The sequence below is a fragment of the Bufo bufo genome, chromosome 1 (genome assembly GCF_905171765.1).
Source record: "Bufo bufo chromosome 1, aBufBuf1.1, whole genome shotgun sequence".
Classification (NCBI taxonomy): Eukaryota; Metazoa; Chordata; class Amphibia; order Anura; family Bufonidae; genus Bufo; species Bufo bufo.
This window is the reverse complement of record NC_053389.1, coordinates 742,120,889-742,140,722: the sequence shown is the minus strand read 5'-3', so window position 1 is coordinate 742,140,722 and position 19,834 is coordinate 742,120,889. Positions and strand designations below refer to the sequence as shown.

Genomic DNA, 19,834 nt, shown 5'->3' with positions numbered 1-19,834 from the left:
ATTCGCCATTCACTGCTGCACTTATATCTTGAAAAACATTTATTGATGTATATCAGTAGAAAAATTAAAATATATTCAGCTTTCACTGTCACAGTTATATGAGGTACAGTAAAGCCTTTAGTGGCGATGCGTGAGCTCGCGCAAGCGCAGTGTCGGCATAGTGTTCCTTCCCTGTGCTGGCATCAGCCTCACGGAAGGAACTGCGCATGCGTGAGCTCGCGCATCGCAAGATTACGGTGATCTAACTGTGAGCAAGGAGGAGATTCGGAGGATGCAGGCGGTGCTGGGCTCCTTCACAGGGGGGCGTGGCTGGGCTCCAAGAAGGTTAGTACAGCCCCTTGGGCTCCTTACCAGGCTCATTTACATATCTATAAAATCTTTTTTTAAACACGATAAAAGGACACAGTGCTATGGGACAGGTATATTGCAGACATCCACTATAGGCTAAAGCGAGGTGACAGAATCCCTTTAAGCGCTGCACTGATATGCGGTAAAATCTTTTGTGAATTATTTAAAATAAAAATTTCCACCTCCTCCATTAACTTCCTCATCTCTTCTTTAACATTGGACACACTAACTTTACACCCCCCCCCCCCCCCCCAGCTATATATCTAAGTGGTTCCTGCACCACCTAGAAGCGAATAAAGGTAAATGACACTGCCAGCCTGTTAAAGGGAATTACAGCATGATACCACAATACATTTGATATGACATTTAGCAAGAGTTTAAAGTGCCCACATATAGCACATAGTGGGACACTGCATCAAGATGAATCAGGCGTGGATTTCAACACACCAATGCCTGATGCATCAGACTAGATCATCCATGGTGCCACACCAACATTTTGACAAAATAAACCGTTTTCTTGAGGTTACCTGCCTCAGCTACTATTCTGATGCTGTTACCCGCCTGATGCCAAACATCTGATGCCAAGTGCTCCTTCTTTCTCTCACCATCTTCAGCGAGTACTAGTATTGCCACCCATGTCCACACTGTCACCTTGCCACTCTGTGGCCTCCTGGTGCTGCCATGTCCACACTATGTCACAGTGGCACTCTGTTGTATCATGCTGCTTCTGCCATGTCCACACTATGTCACCTTGCCACTCTGGCCTCCTGATGCTGCCATCTCCTAGTCACTCGCTGGCCTCCACATACTGCTGCCAACTACATACTCTGTGATTGTGCCACTCGGTGGCCTCCTCATACTGCTGCCACCTCCACACTGTCATTGTGCCACTCTGTGGCCTCCTCCTGATGTTGCTGCCTCCTCCAGACTTTGTCATTGGGCCACTGTGTTGTCTCCTCATGCTGCTTTCACCTCACCACTCTGTCATAGGTCCACTCTGGGGACTTCTCATGCTGTTCACACCCTCCCCACTCCATGACTGGGCCACTATTTTGCCTTTCGGCCTGGCCGACATCATCATTTATTTTACCTTTCTTCTGATCTGTCAGAAGGAATGAAAAATGAGACGCACAACAGATCCTGGCTGTGTAGTAGCTTTAAGGCCTGTATGGTCCCATCAGAATTGGCTTGTGATTTGGTAGACAAAAGCAGGAGTGGGTACAAAACACAGAAGACATGCAAATATTCCATTCACGTGTCATCTCTGTTTTAGATCCACTCCTGTTTTTATTAGATTTAGCAATACTGAGCAAATGCTGACTGGGTGAAGGCGTATGCTCCAAAGACAGGATCCGTTTTTTTGTGGGTTAATGTTCTAACTGATCAGAGGAAGGGCAAAATAATCAGTGACATCAACACAAACTTACTGTTGACACCCTCTCCACTCTGTATGGGGGTCTACTTGTATAAGTGTGTAATAGAACAGGTTCTGTAGACATCTATGTGGAATCAGGTGACGACGGTGTAAAAGGAAATTTATGTATACTTTCTTAAAATTTTAATCAAGTTTTTGTTTAATAAAATTAATGTTAAAATATTTAATAATATTTAATAATAAAAATGAAATGTTGCGTAAGACAGGAGAGAATCGGGCAGTTTTCTGTTTATTCAACGACGTGGAGAGTGTTGCGATGGAGAAAGCATAAAAAAAAAATTACACTCCACCTGGAGTCGAATCCTGTCAAGATTGATGCAAGTGTGGTATTAGCTGCTCATTCAGCAAGATACTTCTGGGGGAACCTGCCTGCCACTGCCATGCTTAGGCCTCTACTAGCGACAGACAATGAGAAGAAGACAAAGCTTGTTCTTTTCTGTACATTAAGTGAATAATGTTTGAGGCCTGTACTCCACTGGCCTGCAGTAAAATTGATATCTAATGACCGTCTAATATACCTCCAGCCACATAATCACTTGATGTTTTCTGTCCGGTGAATGCCTAATGTTTGGGGCCTGTACTCCACTGACCTAAAATAAAATGTTTCTAGACTCCAGCAGGGCACATTTTTGAGAGTTTCAATTTAAGATGCATAAAAATGGCCCCTGATTAAAATACATATTTTTTTTGTGGGAATTTTTGCCATTGATCCCCCTCTGGTATGTCACTGTCCATGTTGTGAGACGATTTGTGCTCTTCTTGTAAGTATTTGGTGGCTGCAAATATGACCTGAAGGTTTTTCAGGTTCGCCTGCCATTAAAGTGAATGGGGCCCGCCGCTAACTTGCGGTTTGCGAACATTTGATCGCGTTCACGTGATCGCGTTCGCGAATCGTCCCGGCCGATGTTCATCCATCACTACCTACTTCTATAACTCATATTTTATGACTTTATTATCATAGAACTTAGTGTATCTATAATCTATTTGCATTTAAGGACTGCTAAACTATATAATCCATCTTAGCAAAGTTTGAATTAAGCTTCTAGACTAAAACTGGTGCTGCATGTTGTTTATTATATTCATTGGCTTACAGAATGCACAATCCAGTCCGCAGTCCGCCCCGGGTGTCAGCTCTCAGGGGGGTTCCAGAAGCAATGAGCGCTTCCATCCAGGGCCGTCTTTGCCGCAGGGCAAAAGGGGCAGCTGCCCCGGGCCCAGTTGCTCCTGGGGGCCCAAGGGAGCTCCGTTTCCCGACTCCCATTCACTAGTGACTGCGTTGCTAGGTTAAAATATTCGGGGCCTGGGCCCCTGATGTTTTGTCCCAGGCCCCGAATGTCCTGCCTGCCTGCTAGATACAACTGTATTGCCGTACACAGAAAGGCAATACAATTGAATCTAATACCCTGGGAAGAGGTAAAGGACCTGTGGTGACATCACAGGTCATGTGATTAGCAAAACACACTGTGATAGGATGACCTGGATGATGTCACCATCATGTGACCAGTGCAGGATTGGACCGGAGTGCAGAGGAGAAGGAGCCTAATGCTGATATCTGTACATGAGGAGAGGTAAGTTAAGGGAGAGGCAGAGCAATGCTGGGAGTTGTAGTTATTTAACTAGGATGTATGTTGGGGCTGAAGGGAGGGATGTTATTGACATGGGACTGTATGTTGAAAGTGGATGGTGGGGGAATGATGTTTATGTACATGGGACTTAATGTTTAGGCTACGTTCACACTTGGGTTTGGGGATCCGCTTGTGAGATCCATTTCAAGGCTCTCACAAGCAGCCCCAAATGCATCAGTTTAACCCCAATGCATTCTGAATGGATGCGGATCCATTCAGAATGCATTCGTTTGGCTCCGTACAGCCCCCCGTTCCGTTTTGGAGGTGGACCCCAAAATGCTGCAAGCAGCGTTTTGGTGTCCGCATGGCCTTGCGGAGCCAAACGGGTCCGTCCTGACTTACAATGTAAGTCAATGGGGACCGATCCCTTTGCATTGACACAAAATGGTGCAATTGTAAACGGATCCGTCCCCCATTGACTTTCAATGTAAGTCAGGACGGATCCGTATTGGGACTTAGAAATTCAAATCTAATACAAACGAATCGGTCCTGAACGGATGCATTAGTGTCACTACCAGAGCTTTGGGACGTTCTCACAGCTCTGTTTCTCCACCCCTGTGATGATGTCACTACTAGAGCTGGGAGGAGTTTTCTGTTTCCTTCCTCCCAGCTGTTTCTCCTCCGTTTGATTTCCCTGCCTTTATATTCCCCCTCCTCCTATTGTAGGTGTGGATTATATTTCTCATTTGGGTTGTAGCTCTTGCTTGAGTATCTTCCCTTGTATGCTATCCTTTCACTGGACCTGTGTTCTGCTGCAGCAAGTACTCCGGATATTGCCAGCCTGTCTTTGGATCCGTCTTCACTGCGGCTGCAGCCCTTCAGCTAAGTGTGCAGACATTGCTGTGTATCTGTGTGTTTTCTGACTGGATCCGAGGCGACCACGGTTCCCTCCATATACTGAGCAGGGCACCGGTGGCCGTGCCCCTTTCACTATTGTAGGGGTTACAGTGGCCATCAGTCTTAGGTACGCGGGCATGCCTCCTTCCACCATTTGGATCCAGGCATGGGCTTAGCAGCATAGGGAGAGCTTTTGAGGGTCGGACAGGGGTCACCCTTTATCCTCCCTAGTTTGGGTCCGGTCAGTAGCTCTATTTTCTGTGCATGCTCTTGTTGCTCACACACAGCCGTGACATTATAATCCACCAAAACCGTCTTTTTTGACATGGATCCGCTTTCTGGCCTGGTTGACCGCATGCAGGGTCTTTCTTTGGAGGTAGCGGATCTCCGTCAATCTATGACTCAGCTTCAAGCATTGGGCTCTGCTCCGGCCCATGGAGTCTGTTGCGAGCCAAAGGTCTCACTTCCGGAAACGTTCTCCGGGGGCAGTGAGAGTTTTGTTCGCTTCAGAGAGGCATGCAAACTCCATTTTTGCTTGTGTCCACATTCCTCTGGTAATCAGGAGCAGAGGGTGAGGATTGTCATCTCCCTGCTCAGGGGTAATGCTCAGACTTGGGCTTTTTCGCTGCCATCAGGGGATCCCTCCCTTCGATCCGTGGAAGGATTTTTTGTGGCCCTGGGACAGATATATGATGACCCGGATCGTGTTGCTCTGGCCGAATCTAACTTACGTTTTTTATGCCAGAGCAAACTGTCTGCGGAGCTTTATTGTTCTGAATTTCGGAGATGGGCAGCTGATTCAGGTTGGAATGATGCTGCACTCCGGAGTCAGTTCTGTCATGGTCTCTCAGAGAGATTGAAAGATGCGTTTGCTTTCCATGAGAGACCAACGTCCTTAGAGTCTGCCATGTCACTGGCGGTACGCCTTGACAGGCGTCTAAGAGAAAGAAACGAGACCTCTCTGTCCAGCCATTGTCAGTCTAGGGGCAGTGGTGCGGACTCATTCAGTGTGCAGGGGCCTCATCCTGTCTCGCTCCCCTCTGAGGAGGAGCCCATGCAGCCAGGTCGACTTGCCCCTGATAAAAGAGGATTTAGTCCTCAGAGTATGGTGTGTTTTTGTTGTGGGGGCATAGGTCATTTGGCAAATGTTTGTCCGTCTAGGAGATTCTTGAACTGTACTAAGAGCGATAATAAGAGAAAAACCTCAAAAGGTAAATCATCAAACTCTGCTTCATCTGCTACTTTGGGCAAAGTTGATGTAGGAATTGATGCTTTTCCTCTGACCTGCAGTTCCCATTTTCTCCTGTCTGCCAGGGTGGCGCTAGAGAGCAAAGTCATTTCTTGTGAGATTTTTGTTGATAGTGGAGCGGCCGTCAATCTTATTGACACTCAATTTGTAGCCATGCATGGTTTTCAGGTTTGCACATTAGAAAAGGATATACCTGTTTTTGCTATTGACTCTGCTCCACTCTCACAGAGATCTCTGAAGGGCATTGTTCACAATATTCGGTTAGCTGTAGGTGACACTCATGTGGAGGATATATCTTGTTTTGTCCTTAACGGATTGCCTTCTCCTCTAGTTTTGGGGTTACCCTGGCTCACTAGACATAACCCCACTATTGATTGGCAAGGAAGGCAAATAAATGAGTGGAGTGACTTTTGTAGAGAGAATTGTCTTACAGCGACTTTTGCAGAGGTGTCTACTAAAACTGTGCCATCATTTCTCTCTGATTTCTCGGACGTGTTTTCCGAGAGCGGTGTTCAGGAGCTACCTCCTCACCGGGAGTTTGACTGTCCCATTAACCTCATTCCCGGCGCCAAGCTGCCAAAAGCTCGCCTCTACAATCTCTCACAACCGGAAAGAATCGCAATGCAAACCTATATCTCCGAGAGTCTCGATAAGGGGCATATTCGTCCCTCAAAATCACCTGTTGCCGCTGTTTTTTTTTTTTTGTTAAAAAAAAAGATGGCATCTCTGAGACCTTGCCTAGATTTTAGGGAGCTGAACCGTATCACGATTCGCGATCCCTATCCCCTTCCTCTGATCCCGGACCTCTTCAACCAAATTGTTGGGGCCAAGGTTTTTTCCAAATTGGATTTGAGAGGCGCGTACAACCTGGTCAGGGTCAGAGAGGGGGATGAATGGAAAACGGCCTTTAATACCCCTATCGGGCATTTCGAGAATCTCGTTATGCCTTTCGGCCTGATGAATGCTCCGGCCGTCTTTCAGCATTTTGTTAACAGTATTTTCTACCATTTAATGGGGAAATTTGTATTGGTGTATCTTGACGATATTTTGATTTTTTCCCCTGATGTTCAGACCCATCAGGATCATCTTTTTCAGGTTCTGCAGATTCTGCGGGAAAATAAATTGTACGCCAAGCTGGAGAAATGTGTTTTTATGGTATCGGAGATTCAATTTCTGGGTTTTCTCCTCTCTGCTTCTGGTTTTCGCATGGATCCGGAGAAGGTCCGTGCTGTACTTGAGTGGGAGCTTCCTGAGAATCAGAAGGCATTGATGCGCTTTTTGGGTTTTGCGAACTATTACAGAAAGTTCATTTTGAATTATTCCTCTGTGGTCAAACCCCTCACTGACATGACAAAAAAGGGGCGGATTTTTCCTCTTGGTCGGAGGAGGCGCTTGCAGCTTTTTCTAAGATTAAAGAAAGTTTTGCATCTGCTCCCGTCTTGGTGCATCCCGATGTTTCCTTACCTTTTATTGTTGAGGTGGATGCTTCCGAGGTGGGTGTGGGTGCGGTTTTGTCCCAGGGCCCTTCTCCTGCCAAATGGCGACCCTGTGCCTTTTTCTCTAAAAAACTCTCCCCGGCAGAGAAAAACTATGATGTGGGAGATAGGGAGTTGTTGGCCATCAAGTTGGCTTTCGAGGAATGGCGCCATTGGTTGGAGGGGGCCAGGCACCCTATCACCGTTTTTACCGACCATAAGAATCTGGCATACTTGGAGTCGGCCAGGCGTATGAATCCGAGACAGGCCAGATGGTCTCTGTTCTTCTCCAGATTCAATTTTGTCGTCACATTCCGCCCTGGGATCAAAAATGTGAAGGCTGATGCTCTCTCTCGCTGTTTTCCGGGAGGAGGAAACTCTGAGGACCCGGGTCCCATTTTGGCGGAGGGGGTAGTTGTTTCTGCTCTATATTCGGATTTGGAGGCCGAGGTCCAGGCTGCCCAGACTGAGGCACCTGCCCGTTGTCCTTCTGGGAAGTTGTTTGTGTCTCCTCCACAAACTCTTCAAGGAGCATCATGATACTGTTCTTGCTGGTCACCCCGGGAGTAGAGCCACGGTAGATCTCATTGCTCGGAGATTTTGGTGGCCGGCTCTTCGTAAGTCGGTGGAGGGTTTTGTGGCTGCTTGTGAGACGTGCGCTCGCGCTAAGGTCCCTCGTTCACGGCCTTCAGGTTCCCTTCTCCCGTTACCCATACCTTCCCGTCCTTGGACACACCTGTCCATGGACTTTATCACGGATCTTCCTCGTTCCTCAGGGAAGTCGGTGATCCTGGTGGTGGTGGACCGTTTTAGCAAGATGGCTCATTTCGTACCTTTCCCTGGTTTACCCAATGCTAAAACGTTGGCGCAAGCTTTTGTCGACCATATTGTTAAATTGCATGGCATTCCCTCTGATATTGTTTCCGATAGAGGCACGCAGTTTGTGTCCAGGTTCTGGAAGGCTTTCTGTTCTCGCCTGGGGGTTCGGCTGTCCTTCTCTTCTGCTTTTCACCCGCAGTCGAATGGTCAGACTGAGCGCCTCAATCAGAATCTGGAGACATATTTGCGCTGTTTCGTGGCAGAGAACCAGGAGGATTGGTGTTCATTTCTCCCTCTTGCTGAGTTTGCTCTGAACAACCGCCGTCAGGAATCTTCTGATAAGTCGCCATTCTTTGGTGCATATGGGTTCCATCCGCAGTTTGGGACATTCTCGGGAGGGGCTCTTTCTGGTTTGCCTGAGGAGGAGAGATTTTCCTCGTCTTTGTCTACCATTTGGCAAAAGATTCAGAGTAATCTTAGAAAGATGAGTGAGAAGTATAAGCGTGTGGCTGATAAGAGACGTGTGCCTGGTCCGGACCTGAGTGTGGGTGTTCTGGTGTGGTTGTCTACAAGAAATATTAAACTGAAGGTTCCCTCCTGGAAATTGGGTCCCAAGTTTATTGGGCCTTATAAAATCTTGTCAGTCATCAATCCTGTTGCCTTCCGTCTTGATCTTCCACGGGTTTGGAAGATACATAATGTATTTCACAGATCTCTCTTAAAACCATATGTCCAGCCCACGGTACCCTCCTCTTTGCCTCCTCCTCCGATTTTGGTTGATGGCAATCTGGAGTTTGAGGTTTCCAGAATTGTGGACTCTCGCATTGTCCGCAGTTCTCTCCAGTACCTCGTTCATTGGAAGGGTTATGGTCCTGAGGAGAGGATGTGGGTTCCGGTGTCGGACATTAAAGCCACTCGCCTCATCAGGGCATTTCATAGGGCTCATCCTGAGAAGGTGGGTCCTGGGTGTCCGGAGTCCACCTGTAGAGGGGGGGGGTACTGTCACTACCAGAGCTTTGGGACGTTCTCACAGCTCTGTTTCTCCACCCCTGTGATGATGTCACTACTAGAGCTGGGAGGAGTTTTCTGTTTCCTTCCTCCCAGCTGTTTCTCCTCCGTTTGATTTCCCTGCCTTTATATTCCCCCTCCTCCTATTGTAGGTGTGGATTATATTTCTCATTTGGGTTGTAGCTCTTGCTTGAGTATCTTCCCTTGTATGCTATCCTTTCACTGGACCTGTGTTCTGCTGCAGCAAGTACTCCGGATATTGCCAGCCTGTCTTTGGATCCGTCTTCACTGCGGCTGCAGCCCTTCAGCTAAGTGTGCAGACATTGCTGTGTACAGTATATGTGTGTTTTCTGACTGGATCCGAGGCGACCACGGTTCCCTCCATATACTGAGCAGGGCACCGGTGGCCGTGCCCCTTCCACTATTGTAGGGGTTACAGTGGCCATCAGTCTTAGGTACGCGGGCATGCCTCCTTCCACCATTTGGATCCGGGCATGGGCTTAGCAGCATAGGGAGAGCTTTTGAGGGTCGGACAGGGGTCACCCTTTATCCTCCCTAGTTTGGGTCCGGTCAGTAGCTCTATTTTCTGTGCATGCTCTTGTTGCTCACACACAGCCGTGACAATTAGTTTGTATTATCGGTGCAGATCCGTCCTGTACAAGTACAGGACAGATCCGCACGAACGCAAGTGTGAAAGTAGCCTTAGGTGGTGATGTTTACATGGGATTGTGCGTTGGAAGCAGCTGGGGAGGAGGTGATGTTATTTACATGGGACTGTATGGTGGAGGGAGGATTATAACTGCAGGGGGCACTGCAGATCCAGGGGACATTATAGGCTGTCTTATTACTACTGGGGGCTCTATAGGAGGGTCTTGTAGATCCGCCTTTTTTCTACTAAGCGCACTATGGGGGCCTTATTACTACTGAGGGGTCTGTAGGAGCTTTATTACCACTGGGGGAACAATAGGGGGCCTTATTTCTACTGGGGGCTCTGTGAGGGTATTATTAATATGGGAGGGTTCTTCTAATAATGGGGGCATTGCTGAGGAGCATTATCACGGTTGGGGCAGTGTTACTAATGAGGGCATTCTAGAAGGGAATTACTATTGGTGGGACTATGAGGAGCACTATTACTATGGGGGCAGTAATGTTTCTTCAGGATAGTATTGGGGGGGGGCAGGGGCGTAACTAAAGGCTCATGGGCTCCGGTGCAAGAGTTCAGCTTGGGCCCCCCTTCCCTCAGTGCTTTGTGTGTCTTCTTATGCGGCACAAGTGTCTTTGGGCCCCTTCATGCTCCTGGGCCTGGTAGCGACTGCTACCTCTGCACCCCCTATAGCTACACCCGGGGGGGGGGGGGCACAGGAAGCAGCAGGATAACAGTGTGGGGACTCCAGTTGGGGATAATGATAGAATGTGAGGAAGCTAAGATGTCTGTGTGTCACACTCTGCAGAGATGAGGCGGCTGAGAGAAGTTGTCCAGACCGAGTGGAGAAGATGATGAGAGAGAAGATCTACAGAGAAGATGATGACAGAGAGGAGACGTCACCTGGAGGCCCTGGACGTGACAGGTAAGTGCTGCTGTATAGCAAGTACAGCAAAGTGCGGGGGGGGGGGGGGGGATCCAGGGGGCCCAAGTAAATTCTTGCCCAGGGTCCAATCAATATTAAAGACGGCCAGGCTTCCATCAATACAGATGGAAGTGCTCATTTGCTGGAGCGCTGGTAGCTGCGGTCCTGTCACTCACTGCTCAGCTCCCCGTGCTCCTCCCCTCCTTCAGGCCGGCAGCGCACAGAATGGTGAAGCAGCAAGACTTCTCCCAGCTCCACCATTCAGCCTGCAGGCACAGATCATGCTGCCGGCGGGGCGGGCGGAGCCTGCAGCCCGTAAATCTGCATAAGCTCCACCCAGCCAGTGCTACAAAGCGATCCGTGCCTGCAGGGAAGAGAGGACTGTGAGCTTCAGGAGCGGGACAAGGTTGCTGTGTTGTTGTTTTTTTAATACAGAGGGTGCACAGAGGGCTTTATTACTATGGAGGGGCATAGAGGACTTTATTACTATGGAGGGGGCACAGAGGACTTTATTACTATGGAGGGGGCACAGAGGACTTTATTACTATGGAGGGGGCACAGAGGACTTTATTACTATGGAAGGGGCACAGAGGACTTTATTACTATGGAGGGGGCACAGAGGGCATTAGTACTATGTAGGGGGCACAGAGGGCATTATTAATGTGAAGGGGGCACAATGAGTATTTCTACTATGGAGGGGGCACAGAGCCAGAGGGAATTACTACAATGAAGGGGGTACAGAGAGCATTATTACTGTGAAGGGGGCACAGTGGGCATTATTACTGTGAAGGGGGCACAGTGGGCATTATTACTGTGAAGGGGGCACAATGGCGATTCTACTATGGAGGGGGCACAGATGGCAATACTATCACAGTGGGAATTACTACTATTAAGGGGGCACAATGGGCATTATTACTGTGAAGGGGCACAGTGGGCATTATTACTATAAAGGGGGCACAGTGGGCATTATTACTATGAAGGGAACACAATGGGGATTATTACTATGAAGGGGACACAATGGGGATTATTACTGTGAAGGGGCCCAATGGGGATTATTACTGTGAAGGGGGCACAAAGAGGGCATTCCAACTGTGAAAGGGGCCAAATGAGGGCATAACTACTGTTAGGGGGCACAATGTGGGCATAACTACTGTGAGAGGGCACACATCTGTACAAAACTACTGTTAAGGTTGTACAATGAGGGCAATACTACTGTGAGAGGGTATATATTTTTTTTAAGTACCCTCAGATCAGACCACCAATGTTAGAACCCCTATTCAGACCTCAGATCAGACCTCCATGGTAATAAGACCCCTATTCAGACACTAAGATAAGAACACCAATGTTAAGACCCTTATTCAGACCTCAGATCATACCAGCATGTTAATAAGACCCCCATTCAGACACTCAAATCAGACCCCCAATGTTAAGACCCCCATTCAGACCTCATATCAGACAAAAATAATAAATCAAATTACCTCTCCTGCTTCAGACGTCGCGACCCCTCCGGGAATCCAGCTCCTTCCAGCTCTTCCTGCCATGCGCTGTGCTGTGACCCGAAGCCGCACAGCGTGAGGTCACAGCGCACTGACGTCCTCATGCTGTGTGCAGTCACAGCACAGCAAGCAGCCAAGGACCAGAATAAGGTCAGTAACCCTGGGAGTGATGCATTCATCGCTTCCCAATCCTTCTGTACTAAAATGCGCTTCCATTTTTGCGTCTCAAAGATGGAAAAATACAGTAATCAAATGAGGCTGTTGGGCAGCTATAGTGCAGTTATACAAGACAAGAAACTCTGAAGTGGCTCCTCATATTCTCAATTATTGTCACATTGTCACATTGAAGCCACAGTCCAATATGCAGACGGCAGATCATAACGCAGGAGGAGCTGAGCAGATTGATATATCATAGAAGAACAATCAGTATAACTGAATGTTATTGAAATCCCTGCTTGCCCTGAGGCCTGCGGGTGGTCCTCCTCATTGTCAAACAAAGAAGAGGCTGTCAATGAGTGAGTTCGTCCAGTGGACACACAAACCAAAGTAAGCAGGGATTACAATCAATAAATTATAAGTAAATGAAGAAGAGTTGTCCAGCCTTTCTTTGAGAAGTCCCAAATGTACTTTATTGGGTATCAAATATTAAAACATCCAAGTACAGGTTTGACCGATGCAAACCTGTACTTGGATGTTTTAATATTTGATACTCAATAAAGTGCATTTGGGACTTCTCAAAGAAAGGCTGGACAACTCTTCTTCATTTATTATCATTGCTCCCAGTCCGGGTGAGGGAGTGGTCCACGTCCTTATGGTTGGAGTCTCCAGGCATGTGAGAGCTGCTCTAATTACGCTTTACCAATAAATTATAAGTGGCATTAAATCTTTCCCTATATGTCTATATAAAGTACTTTATGTATTCGGCTTCTCCTGCCCTGTAACATGCTGCTTGCAGAAAGGACACTATGTTCAATCTGACAGGTTCCCTTTAAACTTATCTTTATGTTCATATTTGACGCTTGCTCAACACATCATCTGATGGCATGATAATGCCCGTAGGCGTTTCTTTTGGCACTAGAGTTGAAACCAGGGCAAGGCAAGGACTTAGGGTGTAGCTTCCTTACTAGAGTTATCGATCGAAAGCGAGAACAAAAAGTTCTTAACCTAATCATAAAGAACTGTTCAGGGGGGAAATTGATAGCGATTATTAACCCATTAGACACCAGGGATCCAAATATCGCACTGCTGGACACCAGGTTCATAATAAGATAAGATAGATAAAAAAAATCCTTTAATAGTCTCATCATGGGGAAATTCACAGTGTTACAGGAGCACAGAGAACATTACAGTAAAGGGTACAGATAAAAATGTAAAAAAAAAAAAAAAAAAGGGATATAGATTTTACAGCTCAAAGAATTGAGTCTCTGGATGGAATGATATCCACAGGAACCCGTAGGTGATGAGTGAAGTCTATCTCCACTTGGGTCGGTGTTGGTTGTACAGCCTGACAGCAGCAGGGAGGGAGGAATTACGATAGCGCTCCTTCTCACACTTGGGGTGAAGCAGTAGGTCAGTGATGGTACTGCTTAATGCTATCACCGTCTAATGCTTGGTATTGGAGTTATTGTCCAGCATGGACACCAGCTTGGATAGTATCCTCCTCCATCTGCACTGGTTCTAGGGGGATCCCCAGGACGGAGCTGGCCCTTCTAATCAGTTTGTTAAGTCTCTTCCTATCCTTAGTTCAGATGCTGCTACCCAGCAGGCCACTCCGAAGAAGATGGCTGATGCCACTACCGAGTTTTAAAAAGGCCCTGCGAAGTGCCCTCTGCACTCCAAAAGCTTTCAGCCTCCTAAGCAGGTAATATTAAAGGGATTATCTCCATCCCATAAAAGGATTGATTATTGCTAGGATATGCCGTTATCTTATGATCTGTAGGGGTCAGACTGTAAGGAAGTACATATCCAGCACTCCGGCCACCCTCCTCAAGGTGATTCACAATAGTGTCTAAATATGCGCCTAGGCATTGTATAGTACTCTAGGTCGCACATCCTTGCACACACAGATTGGACTATCCTCATTTTCTTGGCAGACCCGTTGTTTTTGGTGAGGCCATGGTCTGTGTTTTTGCAGGGCAAGCTTGTGCATGAGGAGGGCACATGGATGATCCATGTGCATTCCGCATCCATGTGTCCTTTCTGCAGAAAGATAAGACATATCCGACACTTGTCTGCAGGGTTTGGAACACGAGCCCAGTAGGGTCAATGGGTCCTCGAAGGAAAATCGGCATCTACCTCATGAGAGTTTTTTGCCCTCCTTTGGATCAACTTTGCAGGATAACAGGCTGAACTGGATGGACAGACGTCTTTTTTTCAGCCTTATAAACTATGTTACTGCATTACTATGTATGACACTTCATAGATGTGATACTTGAGCGTTATCGTGCCATTGTTTGGACACTGCATGGTAATGCTACCTTATGCTAGCTTTTGGAAGTGTCCTGATATCTGTAATGTTGTAATATCATTTCTTTGTATCATTTTTACCAGTTTTCCTGAACAACTCTACCTACCTTTCCTTCTGACAAACGGTGAGAAGCTCTCATACAGGGCCCTCAGATCTTGATCCTGTCCTGATTACCAGGGATATCATTTTGACCCAATAGGCACAGACAATGAGGATACATGAGATGATGGGCGTAAGAGGATAATAAATAGACTGGAATAGATTAAGGGTGACCCCTTTTCCCTTCTTTTTAAACTGTTACAATTGCCCAAAAAATAATTTTATCGTATATTTTATTTATTGATTTTATTGCATTACTAGCGAAACAGGTCCCCGAAGTTTGAGCCTTTCTGTAGCGCTTTTCACTGCAGCATACTGTATATATAATTGTACACCATAGCCATGTCTGGATATATTTACAGAAATGTATTACAAAAATTTATTTTAGGGCATTTGTAACAGTTTAAAATAAAGGTTGATGGTTTAGGTACACTTTTATATTTTTTCCACACTTGTAAACTGAATTATTTTTCACAATTTTCCTCAAAGAGAATCTGTCAGCAGGGTTAACCCTATTTAACCAGACACAGTGCCAGGTAGGGTTGATCCTGCAGAGTAGAACAAAGCCTTTGCCTTATTTATCTTTTTATGTTATAAGTTATAACCATATATAACAAATTAAAGGGGTTCTCCAACAGCCCCCATGTGCCGGGCCCCTCACATGTAATATACTTACCCCGCTTCTGGCGCCGCTCCTGGTTCCCGCACCGCTGCTGCTGCTTCTCCCTGTACATGGATGAAAACATTCTGTGTCGGGGGGGGAGCAGCCAATGGCAGGCGGAAAAAGGGGAAGAGCATCCCTAGCGTGACCTGCGATACTAGGGAGGCTAGTCCCTGTCCCCACCTGCCATTTGCTGCTCACCCCCCGACACCGGATGTTTTCATCCGTGTACAGGGAGAAGCAGCAGTGGGGTAAGTATATTACCTGTGAGGGGCCCGGCATATGGGGGGGCTGCATAGGCGTGCGCACGGGGTGTGCCAGGTGTGCCTGGGCACACCCTAATCAAGCCTGCTGGCCGGCGAATACTAATAAAGCGCTTCCATTTTGGAAGTGCTCATTAGTACCGGAGGACCAGGAAGCGGTGAACACTATCAGTGAGATTTATCAATACTGGTGTAAAGGAAAACTGGCTTAGTTGCCCCTAGCAGCCAATCAGATTTCACCTTTTATTTTCCAAAGGAACACTCAAAATGAAAGGTGGAATTCAATTGGTTGCTATGGGCAACTAAGCCAGTTTTCTTCTCTAGCAGTTTTGATAAATCTCCCCCTATGTACTTACCGCTTCCTAGTCCTCGGCGGTCGGCTGTGCAGGGCTGCGCACAGCATGAGGCGCTTTGTCACGTAATGCTGCGCGCGCCAGTTCAGAGCACAGCTGACAGCAGGAGGAAGAGGATCGCAGGTGGCGAGGAGCGGCGGCGTCCAGGAGCAGAGAGGTAAGTGTTTTTTTATTTTATAAATAATGAGGCTGTTGGGGGCATAATGGGGGCTAATGAGGCATAATGGTGGCTAATGAAGCATAATGGGGGCTAATGAGAGGCATAATAGGGCTAATAAGAGGCATAATGGGGATTAATGAGGCATAAGGGCTGATAATGGGGGCTAATGAGAGGCATAATGGGGACTAATGGGGGCTAATGAGAGGCATAAGGGCTGATAATGGGGGCTAATGAGAGGCATAAGGGCTGATAATGGTGGCTAATGAGGTATAAGGGCTGATAATAGGGACTAATGAGGCATAAGGGCTGATAATGCGGGCTAATGAGGCATAATGGGGGCTAATGAGGTATAAGGGCTGATAATGGGGGCTAATGAGGCATAAGGGCTGATAATGCGGGCTAATGAGGCATAATGGGGGCTAATGAGGTATAAGGGCTGATAATGGGGGCTAATGAGGCATAAGGGCTGATAATGAGGGCTAATGAGGCATAAGGGCTGATAATGGGGGCTAATGAGGTATAAGGGCTGATGATAGGGACTAATGAGGCATAAGGGCTGATAATGCGGGCTAATGAGGCATAATGGGGGCTAATGAGGTATAAGGGCTGATAATGGGGGCTAATGAGGCATAAGGGCTGATAATGAGGGCTAATGAGGCATAAGGGCTGATAATGGGGGCTAATGGCATAAAGGCTATATATATATATATATACATACGCGAGCGGTGTGTGTGTTTGTGCTTTAGGGTGCACACCATAATACAATAGGCTGCGAACTATGGAGGCTGTTGGAGAACTTGGATAACCCCTTTAACTTATCAGCCCCTCAGAGCACCAGAACTTCACTGCCTTGCACACACTTTCTTGACAGGAGCAGGCATCTCCCCTGCAATATTGTGCCTGCACCATAGTTTCCTTCCTTGGCAGATGCGCAGAGCTGCTTCTGTTTCCTCAGGGACATAAATTAGTATTGTGTATGGCCCAATATATAAACTACAATGCAAAAGCGAGATTACATGGCCAGGCAAGGGGAAGGTGCAGGGCTGTAATAGTCTGGTGCTTCGAGGGGCTACGTCCACCCCCCGGCTTACTAATTAGTTGATGTGCATAATAACAAAAATGTTATAGGTTATAACTCTGGAACAGAAGGAGATAAATCAGACACTGTTTTGCTCAGCAGGATAAACCCTAGCAGGCTTTATGCATGGTCTTGCATGGTTGATCCTGCTGACAGATGCGCTTTAATTGAAACAAAAATAATCTCAAAAAGTTTGGATGGCCCTGGATTAGGCAACAGTAACTCCTACAATGTAAATTTCTCTGTACTTTCCCATTCTCTTTCCTAATTATTTTACACATTACTTGGTTTTCATTGCTGTCTTCTTACTGTGCCCCACCTTCAGGATACAGCCCCAGATTAAGTAATACCATAGGGCTTCAATCAGCTGCTATCAGTAGTCTCTTGCATAATTCATTTTTAACAGGAAGGGCACATAGAGCGGGGCAGAGCCTCCCGCCATGTTATCTCGATCCTTCCATTAAACCGTATCAGCTCAGAACAGTAAATAAGGAATCTGATGCCGATCTCTATGTAAACACGACTACTGTATATAAAATATATCAAGTGACTTGGATTATACTTCAGAGCTGAAATCTCTCTTCCAGAATCCACAATGAAACTCCTGGTGAGAATATTTCTGAATGGTTTATCATGTAAAGACTGAATGTGTAATTTAATCTAATTATTCCCTATGTTCCTATGTCTAGATTGCAACCATCCTTGGAGTCCTCCTGACTCAAGCCCTAGGAAATGATGTAAGTAACTGGATGAATGGCTTGGCTTGGGCTGGTTTTATCCTTGAAGCTTTTCTGGCTGACTTTTGTAGCGGTTGTCTCACATTGACAGCTGGCATCAGTCATAAATCGGTTATTGACATACTGTATGTGAGATGTACCTCCACAGGTTCTGTGGGGGTCCGACTGCTGGAATAATGAGAATCGGGGTCTTATGTCCCCCATTTGAATGGAGCAGTAGTTGACCATGCCACTCTATTGCCATTCAGCAATGCGCATGCTCGACTAACGCTACATTCAAAATTGGGACACAGACTTCCAATCTTATGACCAGTGGTGGTTCCAGTGGTCGGGCTCCCACCAATCAGACACATCATGCATCCTGTGGATGGGTGAAAAGTTGTCATTCTGAGGCAACCCCTTTCATAGATGTTTCACATTGTTCAAATTCAAGTTAGTTCTTTACCAGAAGTCCTTTATAAATCAATGGGGCTAAAAAATAAATGGATCATGATTGATTCCAATGGGTCTGTCATGTCTGTCATAGATCCTTTGAAGCAATGACATATCCATAGCCTCTGTTCACACTGGACTGATGACTGCTCTAATGGATCTGCATTCAAATGAATAACAATGAATCCTGACAGACCCCATTGCATTTTGTCATTCTGCTATCCTCATGTCTATAAACAACCAGTAGAATGACATAATATATAGAAGGATATATATTACTCCCGTAAGTTTAAATGGCCCACAGCTTGGACAACCTAAAGCCACCTATCAGCCACGTTTATTTTGCACCAACACATGGCACCGGGCATCCATACCTTATATTAGTGGAGTCCTCACTGTGGTTTGTTTCATTTGTCATATGCTGTAATAATAAATGTGTTCATTACATAGTAAATCTAAAGTAGTGTTAAAAAGCAAACCAAAAATTCAAAGGCAGAAATAAATTGTCTTTAGATTTCCCCGATTCATCTAAATATCAGACTATAAATAGAATAAATGACTTCTAATGAAACAAAAATGTCTATTTTATGTTTTCCAGAACATCAATATTAATAATTCAGGTAATGATGGTGGAAGCATCAGCCAACAAGTGAACATTAACAACCAGGACCAAGTGGCCAACATCAACAATCTCAATGGCTGGAACTCCTGGGACTCCGTCTCTGACTTTGGCAATGTGAGTGTTCTATAAATGCTTTGTTTAGCTTACTTTTTAACTTTTGGTCTGTTGGGTACAGACAGCGAGGCAATAGTGTACCTAGAATTTATAGGTACCACACTGCAAACTGAGGAATTGTCCCCTTCCCCAACTTAAGACAGCGGTATAGCCCATATGATTGATCTAGACATCAAGAAGTTGCTATTGTGTGTTTCCCTGGGAATAAACCCTTTGATCCTAATGTTTTATCATTGATCCTTATATTGCTACTTTCTCCACCTAACATTCACCATGTCACATTATAGGGGTTTGCTGCTACAAGACTGTACAACAAGAAGATCTGTGTGGTTACCAAGATGACTCCAAGTTTCCCCACCCTTGAAAAGCTCAGCGAGATTGCCAAGACCAAAAAGGTAAAATACTAGGACATCTGTCACCACTCCTGGTAGATAGCTGGATGGCATCTCACCTAGCTAGGAGATGGTTGAATTCAGCTTTTTGCATCTCTATCCTGGACCATGATGGGTGTTATTGTCCATTTACTGCTAATGCTGTACTCATGCTTATAACATCCATCTAAAAATGTTTTTTTTTCTGTTCGGCTATATTGAGGCTCAACATCAAACTTTCCTGAGGATTCCTGACTCTTCCACACATCCATCATATTCAATAGCTAATGGCCTAAGGAAAACCTTAGACTTCTCAGTTCTAAGTCTGAAAAATTATATTTAGCAAAAGAAAGAATATTCAAATGTGAGGGGAAAAGGAAGAACAACATAAATGAAAATAGATATAATGACTAATGTTTAAAGTAAAGAAGAAAGGTACACAATCTGAAAAGAAAACATTTATATACAATAGTAAGTCAGTGGTGGTTAATTGTTCTATCAAGCATTTTAGAGGATGCGCTACTGCATTGTGTCCACATAGTGGCCCCAGATTGATTGTTAAAATGCCACAGAGGTACATTGTGATTTAATATTTAAAGGCTATGTATATTTTGGGG

The 19,834-nt window shown here is 46.0% G+C and overlaps 1 protein-coding gene across 1 annotated transcript; it reads left to right on the top strand.

Annotated features, from left to right (window-relative positions):
- The first annotated feature begins 17,432 nt into the window (after positions 1-17,432).
- Positions 17,433-19,253, top strand: LOC120987111 (gastrokine-1-like). The gene is made up of 4 exons (XM_040415739.1): positions 17,433-17,548; positions 17,631-17,678; positions 18,709-18,846; positions 19,134-19,253. The coding sequence occupies exons 1-4, from the start codon at positions 17,537-17,539 to the stop codon at positions 19,251-19,253; spliced, it is 318 nt and encodes a 105-aa protein (XP_040271673.1). The 5' UTR covers positions 17,433-17,536.
- The last annotated feature ends 581 nt before the right edge of the window (positions 19,254-19,834 follow it).